The sequence below is a fragment of the Acartia tonsa genome, chromosome 5 (assembly GCF_053477335.1).
Source record: "Acartia tonsa isolate MP-2025a chromosome 5, ASM5347733v1, whole genome shotgun sequence".
In the NCBI taxonomy this organism is placed as follows: Eukaryota; Metazoa; Arthropoda; class Copepoda; order Calanoida; family Acartiidae; genus Acartia; species Acartia tonsa.
Genome location: NC_137264.1, coordinates 33,747,618 through 33,770,886, shown reverse-complemented (window position 1 = coordinate 33,770,886; position 23,269 = coordinate 33,747,618). Strand labels below are relative to the sequence as shown.

At 31.0% G+C, this 23,269-nt stretch overlaps 1 protein-coding gene across 1 annotated transcript in view; it reads left to right on the top strand.

The window, feature by feature from the left end:
* LOC145319977 (uncharacterized) overlaps positions 1–22,508 on the top strand; it is a 91,507-nt gene extending 68,999 nt beyond the window's left edge. The window contains exons 9-14 of the mRNA XM_080162388.1: positions 6,872–6,958; positions 13,657–13,787; positions 14,395–14,567; positions 20,694–20,778; positions 21,016–21,128; positions 21,536–22,508. Coding sequence (XP_080018514.1) covers positions 6,872–6,958; positions 13,657–13,787; positions 14,395–14,567; positions 20,694–20,778; positions 21,016–21,128; positions 21,536–22,248 — 1,302 coding nt within the window. The 3' untranslated portion in view covers positions 22,249–22,508. The remainder of the gene's footprint in view (positions 1–6,871; positions 6,959–13,656; positions 13,788–14,394; positions 14,568–20,693; positions 20,779–21,015; positions 21,129–21,535) is intronic.
* Positions 22,509–23,269: the final 761 nt, after the last annotated feature.

Genomic DNA, 23,269 nt, shown 5'->3' with positions numbered 1-23,269 from the left:
TTGGGCTGATTATCACACTAGTCCCCAAAGTTTTTAAATAAAGTCACATATGCATTTGCTCAACAACTTGGGGAACTTTTATTGGATATTGATTGGTTGGTTCATTAGGTTGGTTGTCCAGACCTTTCAACCATTAATTTTAATCTACAGAAGGAGTAATTTTGTGTATCATCATTGAGTTTGTAGAATTACATCAATTTATCGGCCATTGTTTTATCCCTTTAGAACCCTAAAAAGATCTCACTAACCACCGCAAAGAAAATATTTGGTTCTTATTCACAGTAAAGCTTCCTACGGGTCCTATAATTTTTTTTTTGAAGTGTGGAAATATAAATTTTTACTAGAAAAATGGAAAAATGTTATCCCCCCCCCCCCCGACATTTTTTTTCTTCTTTTATTTTATCATTTAAAGCAAGAACCTTGCTACAATTTGATGTAACCATAATTTGTTTTTAAGCCAAATTGAATTCTACAAATATAACTAAGTACAATTTTTAAACAGTTATAAAGATACGTTTTGAAGCGTACCAAAAACAAATCAGATAAAGAAAATATTAAAAAACAAGGATACCAATGTTGAAGGTATGAAGCAAAATAAGTGGTAAGGTTTTTTTTTGTCCATAATGGTCTCGCTAATCACTGAACTAATTGCTTAGAGATTCGTCCATTAAGACTCAGTTTGATTTTAGTCCTTTTTTTTAACTTTAGGTCTATGGTTGGTTTTAGGCTACTTTTGCTATCGAAGCAAAATTGAACGAAAAGCAGATACTAATAGGGTACCTTGAGGACCTTAAAGCAAAGGTTGCTAAACAAAAGGGTCAAGGAGACACTATATTACTTTAAGTGTGGTATAGGGTGAGTCACCTCACAATAAAAGAAAAAGTTTGGCCAAAAAAAAGCTGTCTCATATGTATATAATAGCTTTGCTCCTAAAAATCCTCCAATCAAAAAACTAAAATGGCCTAAAATTAGATTAAGATATTTTTGTAAGATTGATATTACTTGTCTATTTTAACTGTAGATTTAAGGATAAACATTTATCCATAATTTGGGGTATAGTGGAGTTATTTTTCTAGCTTTAAAATGAAAAAAAAGGAAAAAATGGGGAGGGGAGCATTTTTTTCTAGGGGAGATTGATTAAGAGGTACACTATCCAAAAATAGTTTTAAATTTTGCCAGGACCTATCAGGACCATTAGCGAGATACCTTTCTATAGACAGACACGCATACTTACAGGCATGCTGATACTTTTGCATAATAATATACTTGACTGAAACAAGATTATTGTATGGTAATGAGTTGCGCCCGTTTAAAGGCTAAAACATTCTTCCAGTTATAACCATCTATAATTGCAATGTTTGTTTCTTGCCTTAGGGATTGATCTATATGGGGTAATAATAAATTGCTCCAGATTACCCTATATCTCCAGATGAACTAAATAAATCCTTTTATGGAACCAAAGCTCTAACATAGGTATTATAATTTACATTTAAGGGGAGGCTCTTTAATTTTAATTTATTACCTTCTGTTGCTATGTCAGCCGTATGACGTCAATATTAATATCACAACAAACATTACATAATTAGGACTTTCTAGATAAAAGTGTATCTTGTTGGATAGGCCAATAAAAGACATAGAATCTTTCCTACACTCAATTACCCCAATTACCCTATACATCCTTTATTCACCTAACAAAGGCTTTATAGACTAAAACATTCCCTGAAAAGACGTTTTTGAAAAGTATCGAGTGATCAAACCAGCCATTACGAGATCTTAGAGGACATATATATATAAATTATATACATATAAACATCCTATTACTTAAGGATAGACCTTTTTGGATATCAAAAAGATTAGTTATTCCATCATTGATGTTTCCATGTATCCACATAAAGCTGGATGACTTTAGGGTTTTTGTTTGAAAGACAATTATACTAAAGTGGATATAGTTATAATCACAAATCATTTATAAATCACCATTTGTTATCAAGAGCGAAGCTTTTATATATTTAGGGTTTGTAAGTCAGTCCTTGTTTGCAAAGTACAACGCAATCTTTAGAATAATAATACAAAATTCTGCTTTGCCACGTTCACACACACATTAACAGACTAGTTTGTACTCACTTATAGGCATACGCTTGCAGTAACTGTTTTATTAATTATTTATTTTAAATCGAATTTGCTGATCATGCCATAAGAATACTTTATTATTCATATTTTATGCCTTACTTTTTAAATCAAACAATATTTTTTTCACATTTATGCTCTTCGCGTCGTGTGGACCAAATTGATCTTGGTTTTACATATTCTATTTTTGACTGATTGTTTTAGTGTATAAAGAAACAAATTAAGTTATTAAAATAACATTATTATTATTATTCTTTCTGTTATAATTATCATATTATTTTCTTATTTTATTTCATTTTTGTTTTAAATGTAAAAAAGATAGATAGTATGGGCTAGAGCAAATACTGGATGAATAGACAGATATATAATAGGATAGAAAGATTTAGCCAGGGTTGTTTATCTATTTTTTGGGCTTGAATAAATACTGGATAGAAAGAAAGATAGATATTAGGTTAGAAAGATATAAAGTGTGTTACCTTTTTTTATGTTTTATTATTATTTGGCCACAACTTGGTCAAAAATGCTCGCAAATCAGACCTTTTTTGACTAAAGATACTCAAATGGTTCCTTTACAAGCCCAATCAATCAGTTTTAAGATATCTATATGTTTTAAGAAAAATTTATGAAATTACTAAAAAACAGCAAATTTGGGTGTTACCTTTTATATGCACAGATACCATAAAATCAACAGAAAAAATACTTATTTTTACTTTTCTGTCTTTTTTAAAGTTTGATTCTGTTAAATTGGCTATTCTTGAGGGGATTTATGCATTTAAATATACTGAAACATAATACTGGGCAAAAAGTAATGTATTTCAAAGAAAGAAAATTTTGAAAATAAGAAATTCGACCTCCATCACTTCAGGGGACAGCTGCCAACCTCCAGTTGACAGGATATAGTCAAGTACTTGTTAGCAATAATAATTAGCTCAAAAAGTAAAACAAAAAGTTTTTTAACATGGCAAAAAAATGATAATCTAAATCTTTTGGGGATGATGATCTAAAGGACGCTCTTACTAATGGTGATGATGACCCAGATGGTATCAAAGTACACGAGCGTTATGACAACTCAACTATTAAACTATGGTCCAATTTTTGTATTTGTAGTAGCCTCCAATTAAAAGTTGTAACAAGAAATATAACCATCTTTTAAAAACTACTATATTTACCTTATGAATTGGAGAAATTAAAAACCATGATTGTATGTTTTGGAATTTCTCTTGATTGGAGAATGCTACAAATACAAAAATCGGACCATAGTTCAATAGATAAGTTGTCATAATGCTCATGTATTTGGATACCATCTGGGTCATCATCACAAACAGCAAGAGCATCTTTAAGATCATCATCCCAAAAATTAAGATTTAGATTATCATTTTTTTGCCATATTAAAAAACTTTTTGTTTTACTTTTTGAGCTAATTATTATTGATAACAAGAATTTAACTATATCCTGTCAACTGGAGGTTGGCAGCTGTCCTCTGAAGTGATAGAGGTCGAATTTCTTATTTTCAAAATTTTCTTTCTTTGAAATACATTAATTTCTGCCCAATATTATGTTTCAGTATAATCAATGCATAAATCCCTTCAAGAATAGACAATTTAACAGATTCATACTTTAAAAATGACAGAAAAGTAAAAATAAGTATTTTTTCTGTTGTTTTTGTGGTATCTGTGCATATAAAAAGTAACACCCAAATTTGCCGTTATTTAGTATTTTCATCAATTTTCCTTGAAATATAAAGATATCTTAAAACTGATTGATTGGGCTTGTAAAGGAACCATTTGAGTATCTTCGGTCGAAAAAGGTCTGATTTGCGAGCATTTTTGACCAAGTTGTGGCCAAATAATAATAAAACATAAAAAAAGGTAATACACTTTAGTAAGGGTTGTTTATCTATATTTTGGGCTTGAATAAATACTGGAGAGATAGAAAGATAGAATTTAGAATATAAAGATATATAGCTGGTTACTTGACAATATTTTGGGCTAAAGTGAATAATGGATAGATAGAAAGATAGATATTATGATAGAAAGATATAGAAAGGGTTGTTTAACTTTATTTTGGGCTAGAGTAAATAATGAATAGATAGAAAGATAGATGTTAGGATAGAAAGATGTAGAAAGGGTTGTTTAAGCCATATTTTGGCTAAAGCAAATAACCCCTTGTCAATTGAGTTGGACATGATTTTATGACGGGAAGAATAGAGCTAAGAGAATAAATTTACACATTATTTAGCTTCAATAAAAATTAGAAGATGCTCAATTCTTAAAATTTATTTAAAGAGAAGCTTTTATACAAAAGGGGAGGTGCGTCTAGGGTTTAATTATTTTAGCCATATCATACAGTATTCTGCCGTAATTTTAAAGATGGGGATTTCAAGGTGGATAAGGAAGATTGTTTTATGGGTATCATCTCTAGTATTATGAATAGAGGACAAAAAAAGGCAATATTAATCTTTCCGCATTTTTGGAAAGTTTAATGGATTTATGGATAAATAAATGGATTTTGTACAATCTTTATTTTATATTCTTTTATCAAATTTCTGTAACTCAATAATTTTTAATGTTTGTTTATTTGATAGTATGAGCGCTACCTTTAGCAAAAATTTCCTTCTATTTCTAATACGTTTTTTTAGTATACATATATAGGATAAAAGAGGCATTGCACACAAAAGGTTTCAAAATTTTGAAAAAAAACGATGGTTTAAAAAGTAGCGATAAAAACGTAAATAGTGTTTGTTTTTTTGTTGCTTAAGATATCAAAAACATCTATAATAATATAATAATAATAATGTTTATTTGGTGCTGCCAGGTACCCCCTAGCTTAGATTGTCATAAAGGAAAAAGGAAGATTGAAAAAGAAATATATTTGGATCAATAAGATGGAGAGATGGAGAGTAAGTAAACTGAAACTTAACAAAAAAAAGACAGACAAACCGACAAAGATATTTTTAGAACATTTGCGCTGTATTTTTAAATACTTAGTTACTTTTTAAAAACCTAAAATATGTAAAGAGAGTATGATTTTATTGAATGAAGGGATGAGTTTAAGGAAAAATGGAATATAATTCAGTATTATTAGTAGCACAGCTTTTTTCAACTAGCGTCAGTACGTCTGTCCATATGTCTGTTCTTCTTTACTTTAGCTTTATGTGTTTATTCTATAGATTTAAGCAGGGAGTAAGGGAGGGGACAATGGATCGAATATTCAATTTTTAGGAGTCTTAGACTTTGGGGACTGGCTTAAAGGGAATGTGCAAGAATTTAGCAGTTTCTGACTGAGTTTGGGGACTTGCGCATAGAATGCCGCTACTCGTTATGTATGTTTTGAATATTGCAGACGGGGAGAAGGGATAAGGGAAGTGGGGGGAAGGGAAATAAACACTCGTTGTGTTAGTTTGGAATGTAGCAGACGGGGAGAAGGGAGAAGGGAGGTGGGGGCAAGGGGCAAGGGAAATAAACAGAATAAAAAGGGGCAGTCATATTCTTGCTAGCAGCTGGCCGGGTCCAATAATCTTTTAATATAAAAATCAAACCAAAAAACCTCAATATATTTCATCAAAAACAAGTTGTGATTTCACTTTACATGACGCTATGGAAATCTATTATTCAATTAACAATCCCTTTATAATTTCCTACAAATTTATTGGATTAAACTGGATTTCATGCCCTTTCTTTGATAACTCTTATATTGAATTAATTGCCCATTGTCCCCTCCCTTACTCCCTGAGATTTAAGCCATTGCATGTTAAATTGCTTTTTAAATGTTTTTTTCTTCAACTGATTAATTTTAACAGAATTATGATAGATATAGAAAATGTGTATGTTAGTCCGCGCATGGATTATAGGTTGTTACAACAACAGCAGACAATATTGAGTTGTATTGGTTTGCTGCGCTACTTGTAGATAATATCTTACCTAAAGTAGATTATAGAGTAACTTCGCTACTAAAAAAAATCAAATAAAGTCTGGTATTTGAACTTCTCTTAGACATAGATATGACCCTAACACTATCTCTATTCACAGTATTTGGCCCAGAAAAAAACTTGTGCCACATGGATCAAATACGCCATTGTCATCATGGGGAGGGCTAGATATTTGGATTTTTTAATCATTTTGTGTTAGCACCCAAAGTTTTATAAACTATTTTCCTTTATTCGTTGTTTTGGTACTTTTATTAATTTTTTATTGGTACATTGGTTCAAACGAGCAATGTCCACACTTTTTCACCAATAATTGTAATCTTCAGAAGAGGTAATCTTGTTAATAATCATTGAGGATGTAAATTTATTGATCTCGCAGTGTATTTTATTTGATATAAGTGAAATTCTGACTCTGGAAACTTATGATAATTTTGGTTTGGATTTATTTTACTCAATTGTCCTCTGCCTTTCTGTTAATATAAATAAATCTAATAATACTTTCTAATAAATCTTAATCTTTGAATTTATGTCCCCCTTTCTAATTGTAATGGTTAACTTACAGTTAGGTTGGGGCAAATTTATTATTAGGGTGCCTCAAACTTCAATTAAAACCAAAAGAAGACTGCAAACGGTCATATCTCTGTTTTACAATTCAAATAGTTACCAAAATATGGCTAAACCATACAAAAATATTATCACCCCTTTGACAGTATTTTTATTCTTTTAAGATAATGGTTTGGGTTTTCTGTGCTCACTAGTTATTTTTAGGGAAAGCACTATATTTGGTCTAATGTGATAATTTATTTATTTCCTTTTCAGGAGGATAAAGTATACAGCCTAACCGAGCATATGCAGACACTATTGGGATACAAAGAGTACAACCTGCAGAGATATTCATCTGATCAGGTAAAAATAATATTACAATGAGTATCTTTTCAAGTTTTCAGAGATTAAATGTATAAAAAAGTGCAACCTTTAAATATATTCATCTTTCCAGGCAAATGAATAAAAGATACTAAGAGTATCTTAAGTTTTCAGAGATTATTAGATACAAAGATTGCAACCTTCAGAGATATTCATCTGATCAGGTAAAAAAATTTCAATGAGTATCTTAAGTTCTCAGAAATTATTACCATACAAAGAGTACAATCTTTAGAGATATTCTTCTGATTAGGTAAATTTACACAATGATGCAAAGTGTATCTTAAGTTCTCAAAGTTTATTCGAATACAAAGAGTGCAAAATAGAAAGAAATTCATCTTATCAGGCAAATTAACATAATGTTACAAAGAGTATCTTAAGTTAACAGAGATTATTGGAATACAAATAGTTCATCCTACAAATATATTCAACAGGTAAATTAACATAATGTTACAAAGAGTATCTTAAGTCATCAGAGATTATTGGAATACAAAGAGTACAACCTTTAAAGATATTCTTCTGACCAGGTAAATTAAAACAATGATGCAAAGAGTATCTGAACTTCTCAAAGTTTATTAGAATACAAAGAGTGAAAAATACAAAGATATTCGTCTTACAAGGTAATTTAACACAATGTTACAAAGAGTATCTTAAGTTATCAGAGATTATTGAAATACAAAGAGTACAATCAACAAAGATATTTAATCAGTCAGTCAAAAAAGATAATTTTAAATATCCTTTGTTACTAGTTTAAAAAGTTTTCATGTTAAAGAAAACTGACTCACATTATAAGTGTATCTTAAAACATATAAATGAATTGATGTAAAAGCACTAAAATGTGAAGTTGATCTAAAAGTAAAATAAATTTTTTGTTTGTTTTTCAACAGGGAATATGAAGATATGTTTGCAAACTTTAAATGATTAAAATATAAATATGTACATCAAGTGAAAACATTTTTTTCCATTTGCATTTTAGAAATATGCATATCTTGCCTATCTATCTATCTATCCAACTGGATATCTTGCATTCTCTATGACAAATTTGCATATTTCTGCTATCTATCTAGATGTATGTAAAACATATTATAGTTATCTATCATTATATTCAATTTCTTAAGTTAGATATAAAAATATCTAAATGTTTAAATATCTTATCTCCCTTTATTCTATCAACTTTGTATCTACCTATATTTCTCTAGATCCTATATATTTATCTTTTGTTCTATCTACCTATCCACATATCTTTTTTGCTTTCTATCTGTGAATCTTACTGACAAATATGCATATCTTATATATCTCACTCCTTGCATAATAATATTTCTTTCTCTCCCCCCCCCTCTCTCTCTCTCTCTTCCTTATCTTAATTTTGCATGGCTTAGAAGTAAAAAAATACTGATATGCAAAAAAAATCTTTAAAACAACTCCATTTATTTATTTCTCAATTTTGCATCCCACTGGACCAATTGGGTTTTCCTTTTCATAATAACTTCTATTTGGTCTAAATAATCTTCTAGTAGAACTATTTTGCTAAACAACAAAACTACTGTTTCACAGGAACAGTTTTATGCAAATAGAATAAAAAAGTGCAGAGACTTATTTGTACACACACTATTTTTTTTTCTTTTAAAGTTACTTTAAGTGATGTATGATATCTATCTATCTTTATTTTTTAGCATGTCTTTCTCTGTATCTATCTATCTCTCTGATATTATAGTTTTTATTACTTCTATTCATTAAGTTACATAGTAGTGACATTATTATATGGTCACATATATGCATCTACAAATCTAACTAATAAAGGGCATGTTATTCTTTTTTGTGTATTTCTTCTTTCCGTAGATATTAATGATAAAAAATGTTTGGTTTTAAATAACTATTTATATTATAAATATATTTTACTTGTTTCTTGTATTTTATAACAACATGTAAACTATTGGCACTTATTTTTGTAACTTTTTGAACACTAATATTTAAAAAGAAAATTTATAAGCGTAGTTCAATTTTTATTTTATTTGTTCATAACTATAGTTTAGGTTAGGGTAGATTTCATTGGGTACTGGGTAGCTTAAGGTTAAAAATTACAGTCACAGGAGCCGTTCAAAGTTTCCTGGGCACCTGGAGAATCAGTCATTTTTTATATGCACTATAAAGAGCTTCAAATTTTACCTGGATTACCCAGCAAAGTATGGTAGTGTCCTATGTCCAGTAGGATAATACTGTTAAAAACATTTCGGTATTATCCTCTTAGAATTTTTTTTTCAATATTGAAAATTTGAGTACCCCCCCCCCCCCCCCCCCCCGACAGCGAACTATGATTTCTGGCCGCAGCGCTCGGCTCCCTAGCCTGCCTAGCCGCAGCACTCGGCCCCCTTGCCTGCCTAGCCGCAGCGCTCGGCTCCCTAGCCTAAAACCTAACCTAACCTAAAATAGTTGTTCGTCGGTAGTCGGGGGGGGGGGGGGGGGGGGGGGTATAAAATTGAAAAAAAATAGAAAAAAATTTTTCTAAGAGGATAACGCCAACATTTCAATGTCCACTTGTGTCTAATTATCCCATTTAAAAAGTTAGCTTTTCACAAAAAAATGAGTTAATAAGAACAGAAATGTGAGCATTTTCGTCCTCTCCCATCCATTTTAGAATTAATAAAATTTTAACTTGGCCTTTGCAGGGAACAAATGACATATATTAATTACAGAAAAACATAGTTTCTAGCTAATACTGCAAAGCTATACTACAATAAAAGCATTCAGCCTTGTTTCTCTCCTGAGACACGCTTTTTGAAGTTTGAATGGCTGGGAACAATAGCGTCATTTCAAACAATTTGTTACGATGCAAAATAAGGCGGCTTCTAAGATTTTAATGTTCTTGTTCTTTAACATCTCATTAATATGTTAAAATATGATGTTACATTAAGATTTAAAAGACCCTAGAACCAACTGTGCATATTTAAATACCGTCTTAAACAGATATCTATCCATCTATCTTGCTATCTATCAATCTATTCTGCTTATCTGTCTATTTATAAATTTGCATAAAAGTGCCCTATACCATATTTTTGCATTTTGGGTAGATTGATTGAATATCTAGATTTTAGATATCTTGCAGTGTTCTGGATATCTAGCTGTATTGATAGATATCTAGCTGTATTGATATATATCTAAGTAGATATCTAGGTTATATTATTGGATACTTAATTACCTACGTTGCTAAATATTTGATATAAGTGGTACCAGTTTCCAAGGGGGCGAAAATTTTGACACCCTCACCCCTTACGATTTTTGACACTCCCCATTAACCAAAATCTACTAAGGTGGGGTATAGGGGGTGTGAACATAAGTGGAGTATTTTACAGACAACAAAAGGGGTATAATTAAGTGTCAGGGGGTTGGATATTACCCCCTTGGTGTCTACCCACCCACTAAAAAGTCAAACAGGCGTCCCTGTAATGGTAAATAATAACTGAAGCGATCAAATTTGCTTTTGACAACCTCTTTAGCATAAGAGGGCTGTGATTTTTTACCCTGAAACCTCCCAGGGTGGTGTAAATATTTGTCAAGGGGGTGTAAAGGGGTGTAGGGGATGGGAAATAGATAAAATGAAACAAATAGAAATACGAGAAAATAGATGAATGCAAAAATGTGAATAAACAGTATCTAACTTATTTTTTTTTCTATATAGAACTTTATATGCCTTTAACCCCAATCCACCCCATCTGAATAGAAAGGGCGCACAAAAATAGGCAATTCAATAGGCATCACACACCGTTTTGGAAGAATAAAATACTAGAGTAGGGCACAGTGGAATTTCATGGGATTGTAAAATTATTATCAAATCAATAATAGACTAAAATTTATATCTGACGACAGCATTCTGTAAGAAATTAGGATACTAACTTGCATATATTATTTATTTGAAAATAATCAGTTATTTATCTATCGTATCATAGACAGCTTTCCCTCGATATTAATTAATATGAAAAATTGTAAGATTTAAACCAGTTTTATCATACTAACATAAATGGTAATAATTTTATTATTTTTATTTCATTATTCGTGCAAAATTGTCTGTAATACATTACTATATACATGAACTTTCAGTATGGCTGAGAACCGGTTATAATCCAGCAAATATTAATCGGGTTCGAAGCCATGATGGAAATTTTGTTCTGAAAGGGGCATACATAAAACATGGGATTATTTTGCATAGTGTGGTTTAAAGAGAGATGATATTTTTCCTATCAGATCGAGAGTTTTTGCTAGAACGTGGACATCTATGCAAACTAGATAGACAGAAAGATTCAAATATGTAGCTGAACAGATATGAAAATACAAAAACAGATATACAGACAAATGCAATATGTACAGTAGACACATATATTCAAATGGATTGACAGATACAATGAAATAGACTGATAAAGAAAGACAGACAAATGAATATTCAGATAGATAGATAGACATGTACTTAAAAATTAATAGACATATAAATTCAAATAGATACACACAAATAAATAAAAAAAATATCTAGTTAGATAGATAGACTTAATGAATAATGGGACAAAGTTACTAACACAAACGAACTACAAACAAACATACACAAATTTAGACTAATTGGAAAAAATGGAAAGATGAACAGAAAGACAAACAGACAAATAAGCTAAGAGACAAATAAGAAAGAGAGACAAATTATTTAGCAAACAAGTTATACACCTTTTACATTATGACATAGCCATCTTGTATTCAGTAATATGCATTTTATACAGTCAATGCAATGTAAACAAATTTTAAAATTGAAAGAGTTTAACAAAGTAATAAGACAATTATACGCTGGCGGACAGAAGAAAATACTTGTTACTTGTAAAGTAACTTTGCATTTAAAAAGTTTTTCTTCATTTATAAACATAGGCAAGATCTTATGCTACACAGAAACATCCTATTACTTTTATATATGGATTAGCTCCTTTAGTTCCAACCAGGTAGTTAAAATTATTTTACATAGGTCTGCAGTGCGTACGGATCTACTCTAGTTATACAGCTTCTGCGCTACACAAAACTGTAGCTATTTATTTATTTATTATATTTGTATAAACACTCGTGAAACAAGGTACAGCTATCAATCAATCAATTTAGATGGACATGCGCCATTTTATTTTTGGGTGAAGGTTGCACTTATAATTCGCAAAAGGAGGAGGTGGGGGAGGGGAATATAGCTGTCCTTTAAAAAATATATGCAAATAAGATTTACACTACTAATACAAAGTGGTGAGAGTTTTTTGTCTGAAACATAGGTAGATACCATAGAAACATCTTGACAATTATATCCATGTCCATAATTATCGCAGCAATGACAAAATAAAAAAAGATCTGTGAATAAATCAATTTTTAATTATATCTTCATTGGCAAGTGTCCAAGTCATTGAAACTGACAGACGGACGTACAAACAGACACTAGAGAAGCTCTGATCTGAAAAAAAAACATCTAGAAATATAATTAAAACACAAAATGTATTTTTAAAAATTCAAACAAAATCGTACTAAAAATCATTTAATCCTGATATAAAAGCAATATAATATCTGTGCAACTGTCTGTACCAAAGCATCACACTAACCGCAGCACCGCTGGATTTAAAGTGAAACCTTTCATAGGTTCTGGAGTGGTTTTAAACTATTTTGGGGGAGGGTAACTTCACCATCCTAAGAGAAATACCAGCCAAACCCCACAAAAAAAATTCTATTGAAAACTAAAATTATAAATAGGAGAATAACTCCACCCCACCCCCTTAATAACCCCACAGGCCTCTAGGGGCGTAGCTGCTAGTGTTGAATATGATAGATAGATAATATAAATATAGATAGATAGATACAGCAATTATATTGATGTTTCTTTTATGATAAGACAATAGGGCAGATAGGTAATTATTATCATGTGTAGATAATAACTCTTTTTTGTCCTTCCTTATTTTGTTTATTTTAAAATGTAAATCCATAGACACAGTGTTTCGCCCTTTTAGGGCTCATCAGTATGGCTCAATTCATCAGAGTTAATTTTGCACGTGGCGGGGCTTGAACCGGGAACCCTTAGATTACCAGGCCAACACCCTACCCATTGCGCCATTACCCCATGACGAGTAAGGAATGAAATTTCGACCAGAGAGCTCAACCAACTTATGATTAGTTGGGGGCCTTGCACTCATGGCTAATTAGTACGGTTTTTCATTCCCCTGAGAGTGCTCTAGTTCAGCCTAATACCTGACCGAACGAGCGATTCGTTGTCCGTTGAGATCTAGCTTACTTCTTAATTAACAGATTGAGATCTGCATTTTAAGGAAGCTTCTGTTAGCTCACGAAATAATTTTATACTATATTAGATGGTTTTTCATTTTCTGCCTCTTAGCTACCACTTAGATGCTTATATTTTTATTTGAAGCATAAGATCTCCTAAATGGATGGAACATTTATTTTGCGCTTTTAGTGACATGTAAGGTTTTAGACTATGTTTAAAAAAGTATATGCATATCGAGTTACCTATCTATCCATCCTTCTACCCAACCTTAACTCTATTTAACTAATTAAATGATTAATCTAGCTATCCATACAGAAACTGGTCATCGATAATTTTTAGCAGTCCATCCATTTTCACAAAATCTATCAATTGATTTATTTATCTTTCAATCAATGTATTTATTTAGGATCCCGAATCTGAGTATGTCCAATACGAGTTGGAGACAGTGCAACGAGAATTGGATTCTATGGCACATCTAAATTCTGTGCTTGCAACTGAAATTAGACAGAATGAGTATCTTCTATCTAATATGATCAGGTACACACATATTTACATGCATTAATAAAAGAACTAGTCAAGGATTTGAAGGGATAAGACAATGGCCGATAAATTAATGTACCTCCCCAATGATGATACTACACTAAACTACACCTTCTGTAGATTTAAATTAGTGGTTGGAAATTGCATCCCGGTATCAGCGTACGAAAAATCTTATTACGGGATGAAGAATGTATTCTTTCCTATTGACCCAATGTCAGGGTCTTACTTATTGGAAAATTAGCCCTGTCTTTAACTTTAATCGTGGCATCTTTTGTTTTGAATCTCAAAAAAGATCCCATGACCCTTAGTTGAAAATTGTTTTAAGATTATTAAAAAAGAAAAATTTCAATAAAAACTGCAGCTATTCCCCACTTGCAAAATTGTAAACAATTTTCAATACAAATAATGATTGTATGAAAATTTACACCTTTGAATAACCAACTGCCAAATTAATTCGGAAAAATATCACAAACCTTTTCAGCTGTCGTTGGGGGACCATTGAATTGACGACCATTATACCTGCCCTCAAAATATTATTTTAGATTTATTTTGCTTGTTGGCAATAACTTTTTACTTCTTTGATTATGACAAAGTCTTTTTATAGAAATTATGAGAGACGCAGCGACTATGCGAGTTATTTGGAGGAGGAGGTTACCCTATCCCAAGACTCACATGAGAATAACAATAACAGCAATAATAATAACAATAATGATGGAGAAGGATACAAGAGATATTCTTCCTCCAGTGATCATCATACTTTCTTTCCTTTTCCTTCAGGTAAAAATATACTAAGATAGAAACATATAGAAGCAATAGGATGTATTTATGTCTTTGTGTTGGACCGATATGGTTCTTCTTTAATGTGAAGCTTTTTATAGTGCCAGGGAAGGTTAAATATTATTTGGGAGGGGGGAGGGAAGTCTTTTCTATTCTTCCAATCGAAATCGCCACTAAAAAATACCCATTCCCCCTTACTTAAAAAAACTAAAATAGAAAGTAGAGGGTCTACAGACAAATTATAATTAGATTTTTACAAAACATTTTAATTAAATTTTTACTAGATGCATGTTAGGGGGCATCATGATTGGGTATTTTTTTAATACAGAAACCTAAATTTGAAAGTTCTTATTTACTTGACAGAGTACTAAGGTGGATTCTTTAAAAAAATTTGCCCCACTAATCGCTTAGTGGGGCAAAATTGTGTTCGTGAAAAATCCTCCATAATCACATAAAAAATCTACAAAAATTAAATAATATCTTATGTTAATAACCCTTCTGTGATTTTGTTTAATTTTTGTAGATTTTTAATGTGATTTTGGTAGATTTTTCACGAAAACAATTTTGCCCCACTAAGCGATTAGTAGGGCAAATTTTTTATAAGAATCCACCTCTGATTTTTTTATTTCAATATCTGTATTACACTAGATGGTCAAAACAAATTTCAAAGAGACGAAGATTTTTGTTTATATTTGGTCAAAGAAGTTGTATCAACTTTTTTTTTTATAGCTAGCCGGTTCTTTTAGTAAGTAGTAGATGTAAAATTTTTCATAGAATTCAGATATGCAATCGGTTTTTTTGTAGACCTCTTATTTTTTAAGTAATTTAAGTTTTTAAAAAAAATAATTAATTCGGTTTTAAGGTACTAAAACGCAACAAAATAAAAGAAGAAAATGGTCAGTAAGAACAAAAATAGTAAGATCTTTAATTTGACACCTTACTTTTAAAATTCTGTTGAGTAATTATTGAAAAAATCTATTTTTTTAACCTCGGTATAATAAAAACTTTAGACCTAAATATTTTCTCAAACAGACATAAAAAACATGGGTTCATATATACCATTAGAATCAGAAAAATATTACGAATCCATTGTAAGCAAAATTGAAAAAAATTAAAAAATTAAAAAATTACAGAAATGGCCAATTATTTTTTTTGTTCAGACAACACTGTTGTCTTCCCTTTTTTACCCCCTCTTTACCCCCTCTTTACCCCCTTCCCATTTTTATACTCAATTGAAGAATTAAGACGTTGCCTGTACAACATAATATGATATTTTCATATAATTCCTTTTATTGTAGTTTATATACTATATTGTAAACTTTTTTTTTCAATTTTGCTTACAATGGATTCGTAATATTTTTCTGATTCTAATGGTATATATGAACCCATATTTTTTTATTTGTGAAATAATAAAATTAAGTTCAAAGTTTTTATTCTCGTGGGTTTAAAAAAATCGATTTTTTCAATAATTACCTGACAGAATTGAAAAAGTAAGGTGTCAAATTAAAGATCTTACTATTTTTGTTCATAATGACTATTTTCTTTCTTTTTTTTGTTGCATTTTAGTACCTTAAAATCGACTTAATTTTTTTTTTTTTAAACTTAAATTACTTAAAAAATAAGAGGTCTACAAAAAAACCGATTGCATATCTGAATTCTATGAAAAATTTTACATCTACTACTTACTAAAAGAACCGGCTAGCTATAAAAAAAATAGTTGATACACCTTCTTTTATAAAATTCCACAATACGGGCGACTTATTACTGGAAATAAAAGAAATGACTGCCCATCGTACCAAAATGTGTACACTTTTAAATCAATTAATGTGATCAGATTGTTTCTATACTGCTATCCTATTGGATTAATTACTAGATTGTTCATCTAGACTTACTATATTTATTGCATCAACATTCACATTCTATAGTCAGATTTCTCTAATACAATAACGTTTTCTTATTTGTTGTCTCAATAATTTTGGGACTTTTACTGAAAATTGATTGGTTGGTTTATTAAGTTGAGTGTTCAATCACTAGTTTTACTTTACAGAAGGGGTAATTTTGTGTGTCATTATTATGAATGTACATCCATTTATCAACCATTTTCTTTTAGATCCCTGTGTATTCATTGCAAAGTGTTTTTTATTTAGTTTTAATTAAAAGTGACAATTAAAGATAAGGTTGTTGCAGCAACTAGCAAGGGTGTATTTTGCAATTTTTAAAAGTGGGGGTATGGGGTAATAAACCAAGTCTCAATTCCTCCCCCTTACTACGATAAAATTATATACCTCTTATTTAACTAAATCCTAATGAGAGTTTCTATATTTCTGTCTAAATTATTATAATTCTTTAAAATTTCGATTTAAGTTTTAATGATTATGTAGACTATATATCAGCCTCTTTATCATGACCTCTTTAATAAAAGTGACTAAGGGTGATGGTTTCATTTTTTTTACAGGATATGCCCTGCAGTGTCCTAAAACAACCCCCAATAGAATTCGTAGAATCTTAGAACCTAATTATTTAGTAACTAAAAATATGAAGAAAAAAACCAGAGAGGAGGGATTAACTTACAAAACCAACTTTCTTCGTGGCTGACACTTATAGCAATTAAAATTATCACAAATTAATGGCCGTGTTTCCAAAATTTTACTACTCATTCTACTAATAACCAAAGGATACACAAATATTTTGCCTTTTAATATGAAGCAAAAAACATTTTAATAATGATCTTGTAATGAACGAACATAGATATTTTCTTATTTTTCTTCGTATTTTATTAATTCTTTTTTGCCTCTGGGACCTAGATTCAAATAGGCTACTTTTAAGCTATTTTATTTGCAAACGTAGCTCTTTAAGGGGATTTAAGTTTTTACTGCCTCCCTCCGCCTCCCCCTTTCTTTGAATACAGAACATCAAAATGTTAGGGACGTAGCCGCTTTTCAAAAAAAGGGAGAGACAATATAATCTTCCAGTGACCTATCCTTTTTTATGGTTGAAGTGATGACAAATAGTTTGTAAAAAATATTTTATGTATGCAAGCAAAATATTGGACAAATTACCCTTTTCTACAAGTGGAGTAACATTCCCCTCCAATTCATCGTTTTTATAAGCATAGCTAGCAGCTAGCCCCTAGAGGCCTCTATATGCTTTTGAGGGAAGAGGGATAGGGGGAAAAATAAACTGTCCCCAAGGGGGAAGGCGGTTCTAGAGGCGATTTCGCTTTGGAGGATGAAGGTATAAAGTTTCGGTTCAGCAGTTAACGATACATACAGACAGACATCCTGTTTCCAAGTATAGGATTGACATTATCGTGATTGTTTTTTTAACGGTATATATTTATCATTTAAGGGGGGAGGTTGTGACTTACTAGATAATTATAAGATTTATCAAATATTCAAAGGTTTATTTTAATACTTCCAGTTATGGGACAGTGATATATTTACTGAAAAAAAGCAATATTTAATCTCTGCAATAGTAAAACGTATATTATTAAAGCTACTCCACAAGTCATACATGTTAGTTTGTACGTCTTACTGTCTCTTATACATTGTCATTACTTAGCCTTGCCAATTCTATGAACATGGTCCCTCCCTAAAGTTTATGTACATAATCAAACAATTGTTTACCCTTTTATTAAATCTTGATCAATTGAAACAAACTAGCAGTATCTAAAGACACAACCCAATCTTTCCCGATTTTGTATAATTTTTACGGAACACGATTCCAGTGACGTCATATTTTTCTTCCCCGAAAAAGGGAAGGGGGGAAGAAAAAAAGAGATGGGAGAAAAGGGGGTTTTCCCCATCTCTTTTGAAGAGATTTTCTTCCCCCCTTCCCTTTTTCGGGAAAGAAAAATATGACGTCACTGGAATCGTGTTCCGTAAAAATTATACAAAATCGGGAAAGATTGGGTTGTGTCGTATCTAAACTTTTAAACAATAATTTCAATCAATTCAATGGGTAATTTTGTTTCGGGTTTATACATGAATTTATTATCCATTGTCTTATCCCTTAATATCCATAACTATTAGTTTATTTTAATATCTGTCTCTCCTCGTACTTATGAACTTCTTACTGCACCCAATTCAAACAGTTATGAATATATGGATGGCTGTTCTTACATAATGGATGCTCTACAACCAAAGTTTGTTGGTACGTTCGTCACCACGTCAATTTGTTCATATACACTTGGTAAATTTGAGTTTAATAAACTCAGAATTTGCATATAGTATTCATATTTTAAATAGCATTTGCTGTATGATTTAAATAGATATCCTTAATTTTTAAAAATCATCTTAAAGTTTACACTATGATTTCTTTAAAAATTTGGACACTGCTAGTTTATACTGTAAATATACTCATTAAAAATTGGATATGTCCCCAAAGTTTTGAAACAACAAATAAGAGAACGTGTTCACTATATTTTTTGGTACAATGTCCCCTCTCTCCCTGGGTGAGACTGAAAATAGGTAACCAGCTTCAAATAGATCCATATTAACTTTAAGGGATAAACATTCGAAAAAAAGTTTTCCATGCCTTATACCAAAAAGGTTTTAGCTGGTATAAAAGGGGTATTGGTCTATAAATTATACTGGCACTCTACATTTTATGATCTTTTCTTTCTTAGGGTTGGTCTAGAAACGTTAAATACGTTTACAAATATTAGTTGGATTAAACTAGAAGTGATCAAACTTTTCAACCAATATTATTAACCATTGTCCATTATCCTTTAATAACGTCGTATTTAGGGGAATGTTGATTTTTCTTCCATTTGGCTTATTAACAGTAATTAATGTGTTATTTGCTTTTAAGATAATATATCCATGTTTCTAGGCACAGCATGAAATATAGTTTAAATGACAAGTCAAATTTTAGAGCACATACTTGTCTATGTTTACACAAGCCTGTTAAAATTGGAATGCCTACTTTTGCGTTATGTAATATCTATATTTGCGACAACTTTGATAAACTGCCAATTGTCAATATTTACAAAATGGCTTGCTTGTCTCAAGATCCATGTTAGATCTATATTGGAAATTACATCTATAAGAGAGAATATTTAAAATTCACAGTGGTTAAAATGTCTGCTTTTTCAAATTTAACAGACATATTATTGACTCTTTCTTACTTAAGATAATTAGCCTGATAGTTATTTTGTCTATATGACCAATTATTTCAATTTAGATTTGTAATTCATATAATACAAATAAATAAATGTTTGTTGGTGTAATGAAAAAAAATAAAAGAGAGAGAGAGATAGATGTATAGTTTGATTAATTCCATTTACAAATAAGTTATCAGATTTGATTCTTATTGTAGAGTAGCTTTGCTTTAATAAATTTTATTGTTAGTTTTGTTTAAACACCTCTAGCACATGTTAAAATGGGTTTGGAGTTAAGGAGTTGAGTCATATTCAACTATGGACAAAGGAATATGTCAATAGAAGATTAATCAACATTTCCTAACGTATCAAGGATCTTAAGGGATAAAACAATGATCCATATAAATTGTTGTGCAACATCAATTATCAAAAATACACTGCTAGTTTGAACAAGATTTTATGAAAGTTCCCAAAGGTTTTAAGCCAACAAATAAAATGTTTTAGAATGTAATTTACAGTCCACTGTCCCCTCCCTCCCAAGTATAGATAATAAAACTATAAGAGCCAGCAACGCAATGACAAATTTTGTTTTCCTATAGCTTGAAATAATTTAGGGAAAGCATTTTTAATCCAGTTACTTATCTTTGCATCCTATGGAGAAAAATATTATTTTACTGAAAAAAACTTTAACTTAAATCATTGTTTTATAATTTGAAATATGCACATTCATCTTAGAATTTGTTACAGTAATTGTTATTAGTAAAGCTACTCTATAATAGAACTTTTCAAAAGTCCATACGTTACTTCATCATTGTAATTTTGTTAATTGTTAATTTGGTGTTACTTCTGCACCTATAAATTCATGGATTCAGATATATCTATCAACCTATCTATTCATGGTGCTGTATATATATTGAAAGGAAAATAATTCTACACTTTGTCTGTCTATGTGTATAACTGTCCATCTATTCAACCATGTAGGTATCTTTCTGTCTGTTTATCTAATTATCTATTTATTTATCTAGGTGGTGATTACAAAGACGAGCCTAGATTCGGAGTAGGCCATACTCTCGACAGTATTGAGGAGGAGAGTGAGACAGAGGAAGATGACCAGGAAACTAAATACTTTTAATTTTACGCTCCAGCGGATGTAATTTCAACTAAAATCTAACAAATTTACCTATTGATCCCTCGGCCTAGAATTGCAGTCAGTTAGGCAAATATTCCTATTGGAATAAATTTTTCAAAACCTTGCAAAACAACTTGAAACCTGCCTGATGTTCTCTAAACCTAGATCTTTCAAATGAATACACTAGGGATTAATTTTGAATGAAAGTATTTTGGTGATCAGGAGAGAAGTAACACTGAGGAGGCAGAAGAGACAGATTCTCAACACTACGAAGATTTTCCTGTCATTGCTCCACCAGACAGATTCAAATCAAACAGTCTTGTCTCTATAGGTAACTGAAAAAAAAGTTACATACAAATCAAGAGTTAAATAAAACATTAACATAATATTCATCAAATTCCCTTAAAGTGCGTTATCGAGCTCAAAAATAAATTGAAAATAACAGGGGGGGGGGGGGAGTAGTTTGTCTTTTGTTTATAGCTTCAACTCAGGTTCGGTGAGGCTCTCCCTTTTCTTCTTTTAAAATAGAAGGGTAGGGGTTCTGTGTTCGAAAGACATTTTGAGGGAAAGCACAGAATATTCTTGGTTAAAAACTTTGCTTCATTTTTTGTCCGTTACTTCTTTATTCAGGTCTATCTTTACACACCTAAATGCAATGCCTTACTTATTCCCTTTAAAATAATGTTTATGTTTTATTAAATTTACACGTCCTTCTTTAACATATTATTGCATTTATAGGTTGCACAACTGATGACCTACCCAATCACTTAAACAAGACCTACCCAAACCTGGATGACCGGGGCGACAGTGACTGCAAGTCTCCATTCTCGACCTCCAGCAGCCAGGACTCCTCGTACCAGAGCTACCACCACAGCGAGTTTGACAACATCTCCCCCAGACCAAATGAATTTTACCAAAAGTCGTATTCGCGGGATAATTTCGCCCGCCATAGTTTTCATAATTTTACCCCCGCTAGAGTCAGGAATATAACATCAACAAACTTGTATAATAATAACAATGACACCGTGTGTAAAGTGATGCCGCTGCCAAAATCAAATCCCCCATTGTCGTCGTCCAACAATCAAATGTTGTCTACGCCAAATGTCCACTATTCTCCTGCTAAACAAAATGGCGGCAAAACTGAAACCTATTCCACAGCATACTACAATAAAAATGGCGGGAAATTTGAGGCCTTTGCATTGGGTACAAATTGCAGTAGCACTGCGAACACCAACAGTACTTCAAATGGGACAGAAAAGTCTGTCAGGTTTGGTTCTAGTCAGTATATCTCTACATATGGCCATGAGGAGCCCATTTTGGGTACAATTGAAACTGCAAAACCGGTTATAACCAGCAATGGAGACTCTAAAGTGAAAGGCATTCTGAAGACCAACCTGGATGCCAACATGATGTCTCTGTTACTTGACAGTGAGGATGGAACCCCTGTTTGAAAAAAACAAGCTTTAAGGACATATACTACAATTAAAACTATTAAAAAGAATTTTCTCTTAAGGGTTTGCTTTAATTCGTTTATCATGGATTTCTTTTTCAAACCCAAGGCATTTTATTTTATGATAAAAAGTGATTATTAACCTATGATAAGAATTGTGGTTTTATTTGTGATATTTTATTGTTTAAGTAGTAAATATTTGCTTAAAAATGAAATTGTTTACTTTTTTTGTATGTATTTTTATGATTTTTGAGCTAGTCTTATATTTTTACCTAGTAATGTTTATTTTATAATATGTTTATTTTCATAACATGTCAGAAATCTGTAAAGCATTTATATCTTTATATAATGAAATATACATTAAATGATGATCTTTTTAATTTTTTTTGTGTAAAATGAAAATTATTTATTTGCTATAAAAGATAGAAGCATTTGATAAAAAACTTACCAATTATCATCAACTCTTAAAACTCAATTATACTGTTCATCTGATGTAAAAAAAATAAAATTTTGAAAAATATACGACTGAAATTTTGCGAAGATTCCTCTACTTTATAACTATGTCAGTCCATCCAGCCTTCTTTGTTTATCCGTCAGATAAACTTGTTTTAGTGGTCATCCTTGTTTATACTGTTTATTGCATGAAAATTCTTGCATGATTTGTTTATAAAAAAGTTTCTACGGCCTTTTTAATATTTTTTGATTTTCCTAATTTGCAAATTTACATGTTATGTTTGAATATGCGTGCAGAAAAAATACGCAAAAATTCTTTTTGCAAAATGGTTTCCTCTAAAACAACATTCTGTATAAAGATTAAAAACAGCCAAATTTTAAATTTGTTTTAATTTCTGGTAGCAAGAATAGCTAAACAGATTTCTGATACAATAAAGAAATAACAACAAGATCTTTAAGATTGTATATTTTAAACTGTTTGACAGACATACTAAAATGAATCTTAAGGGATAAGATAATGGACTTTTAAAAATTGATGTATGCCCTAAGCTATGGCAAACAAAACTACC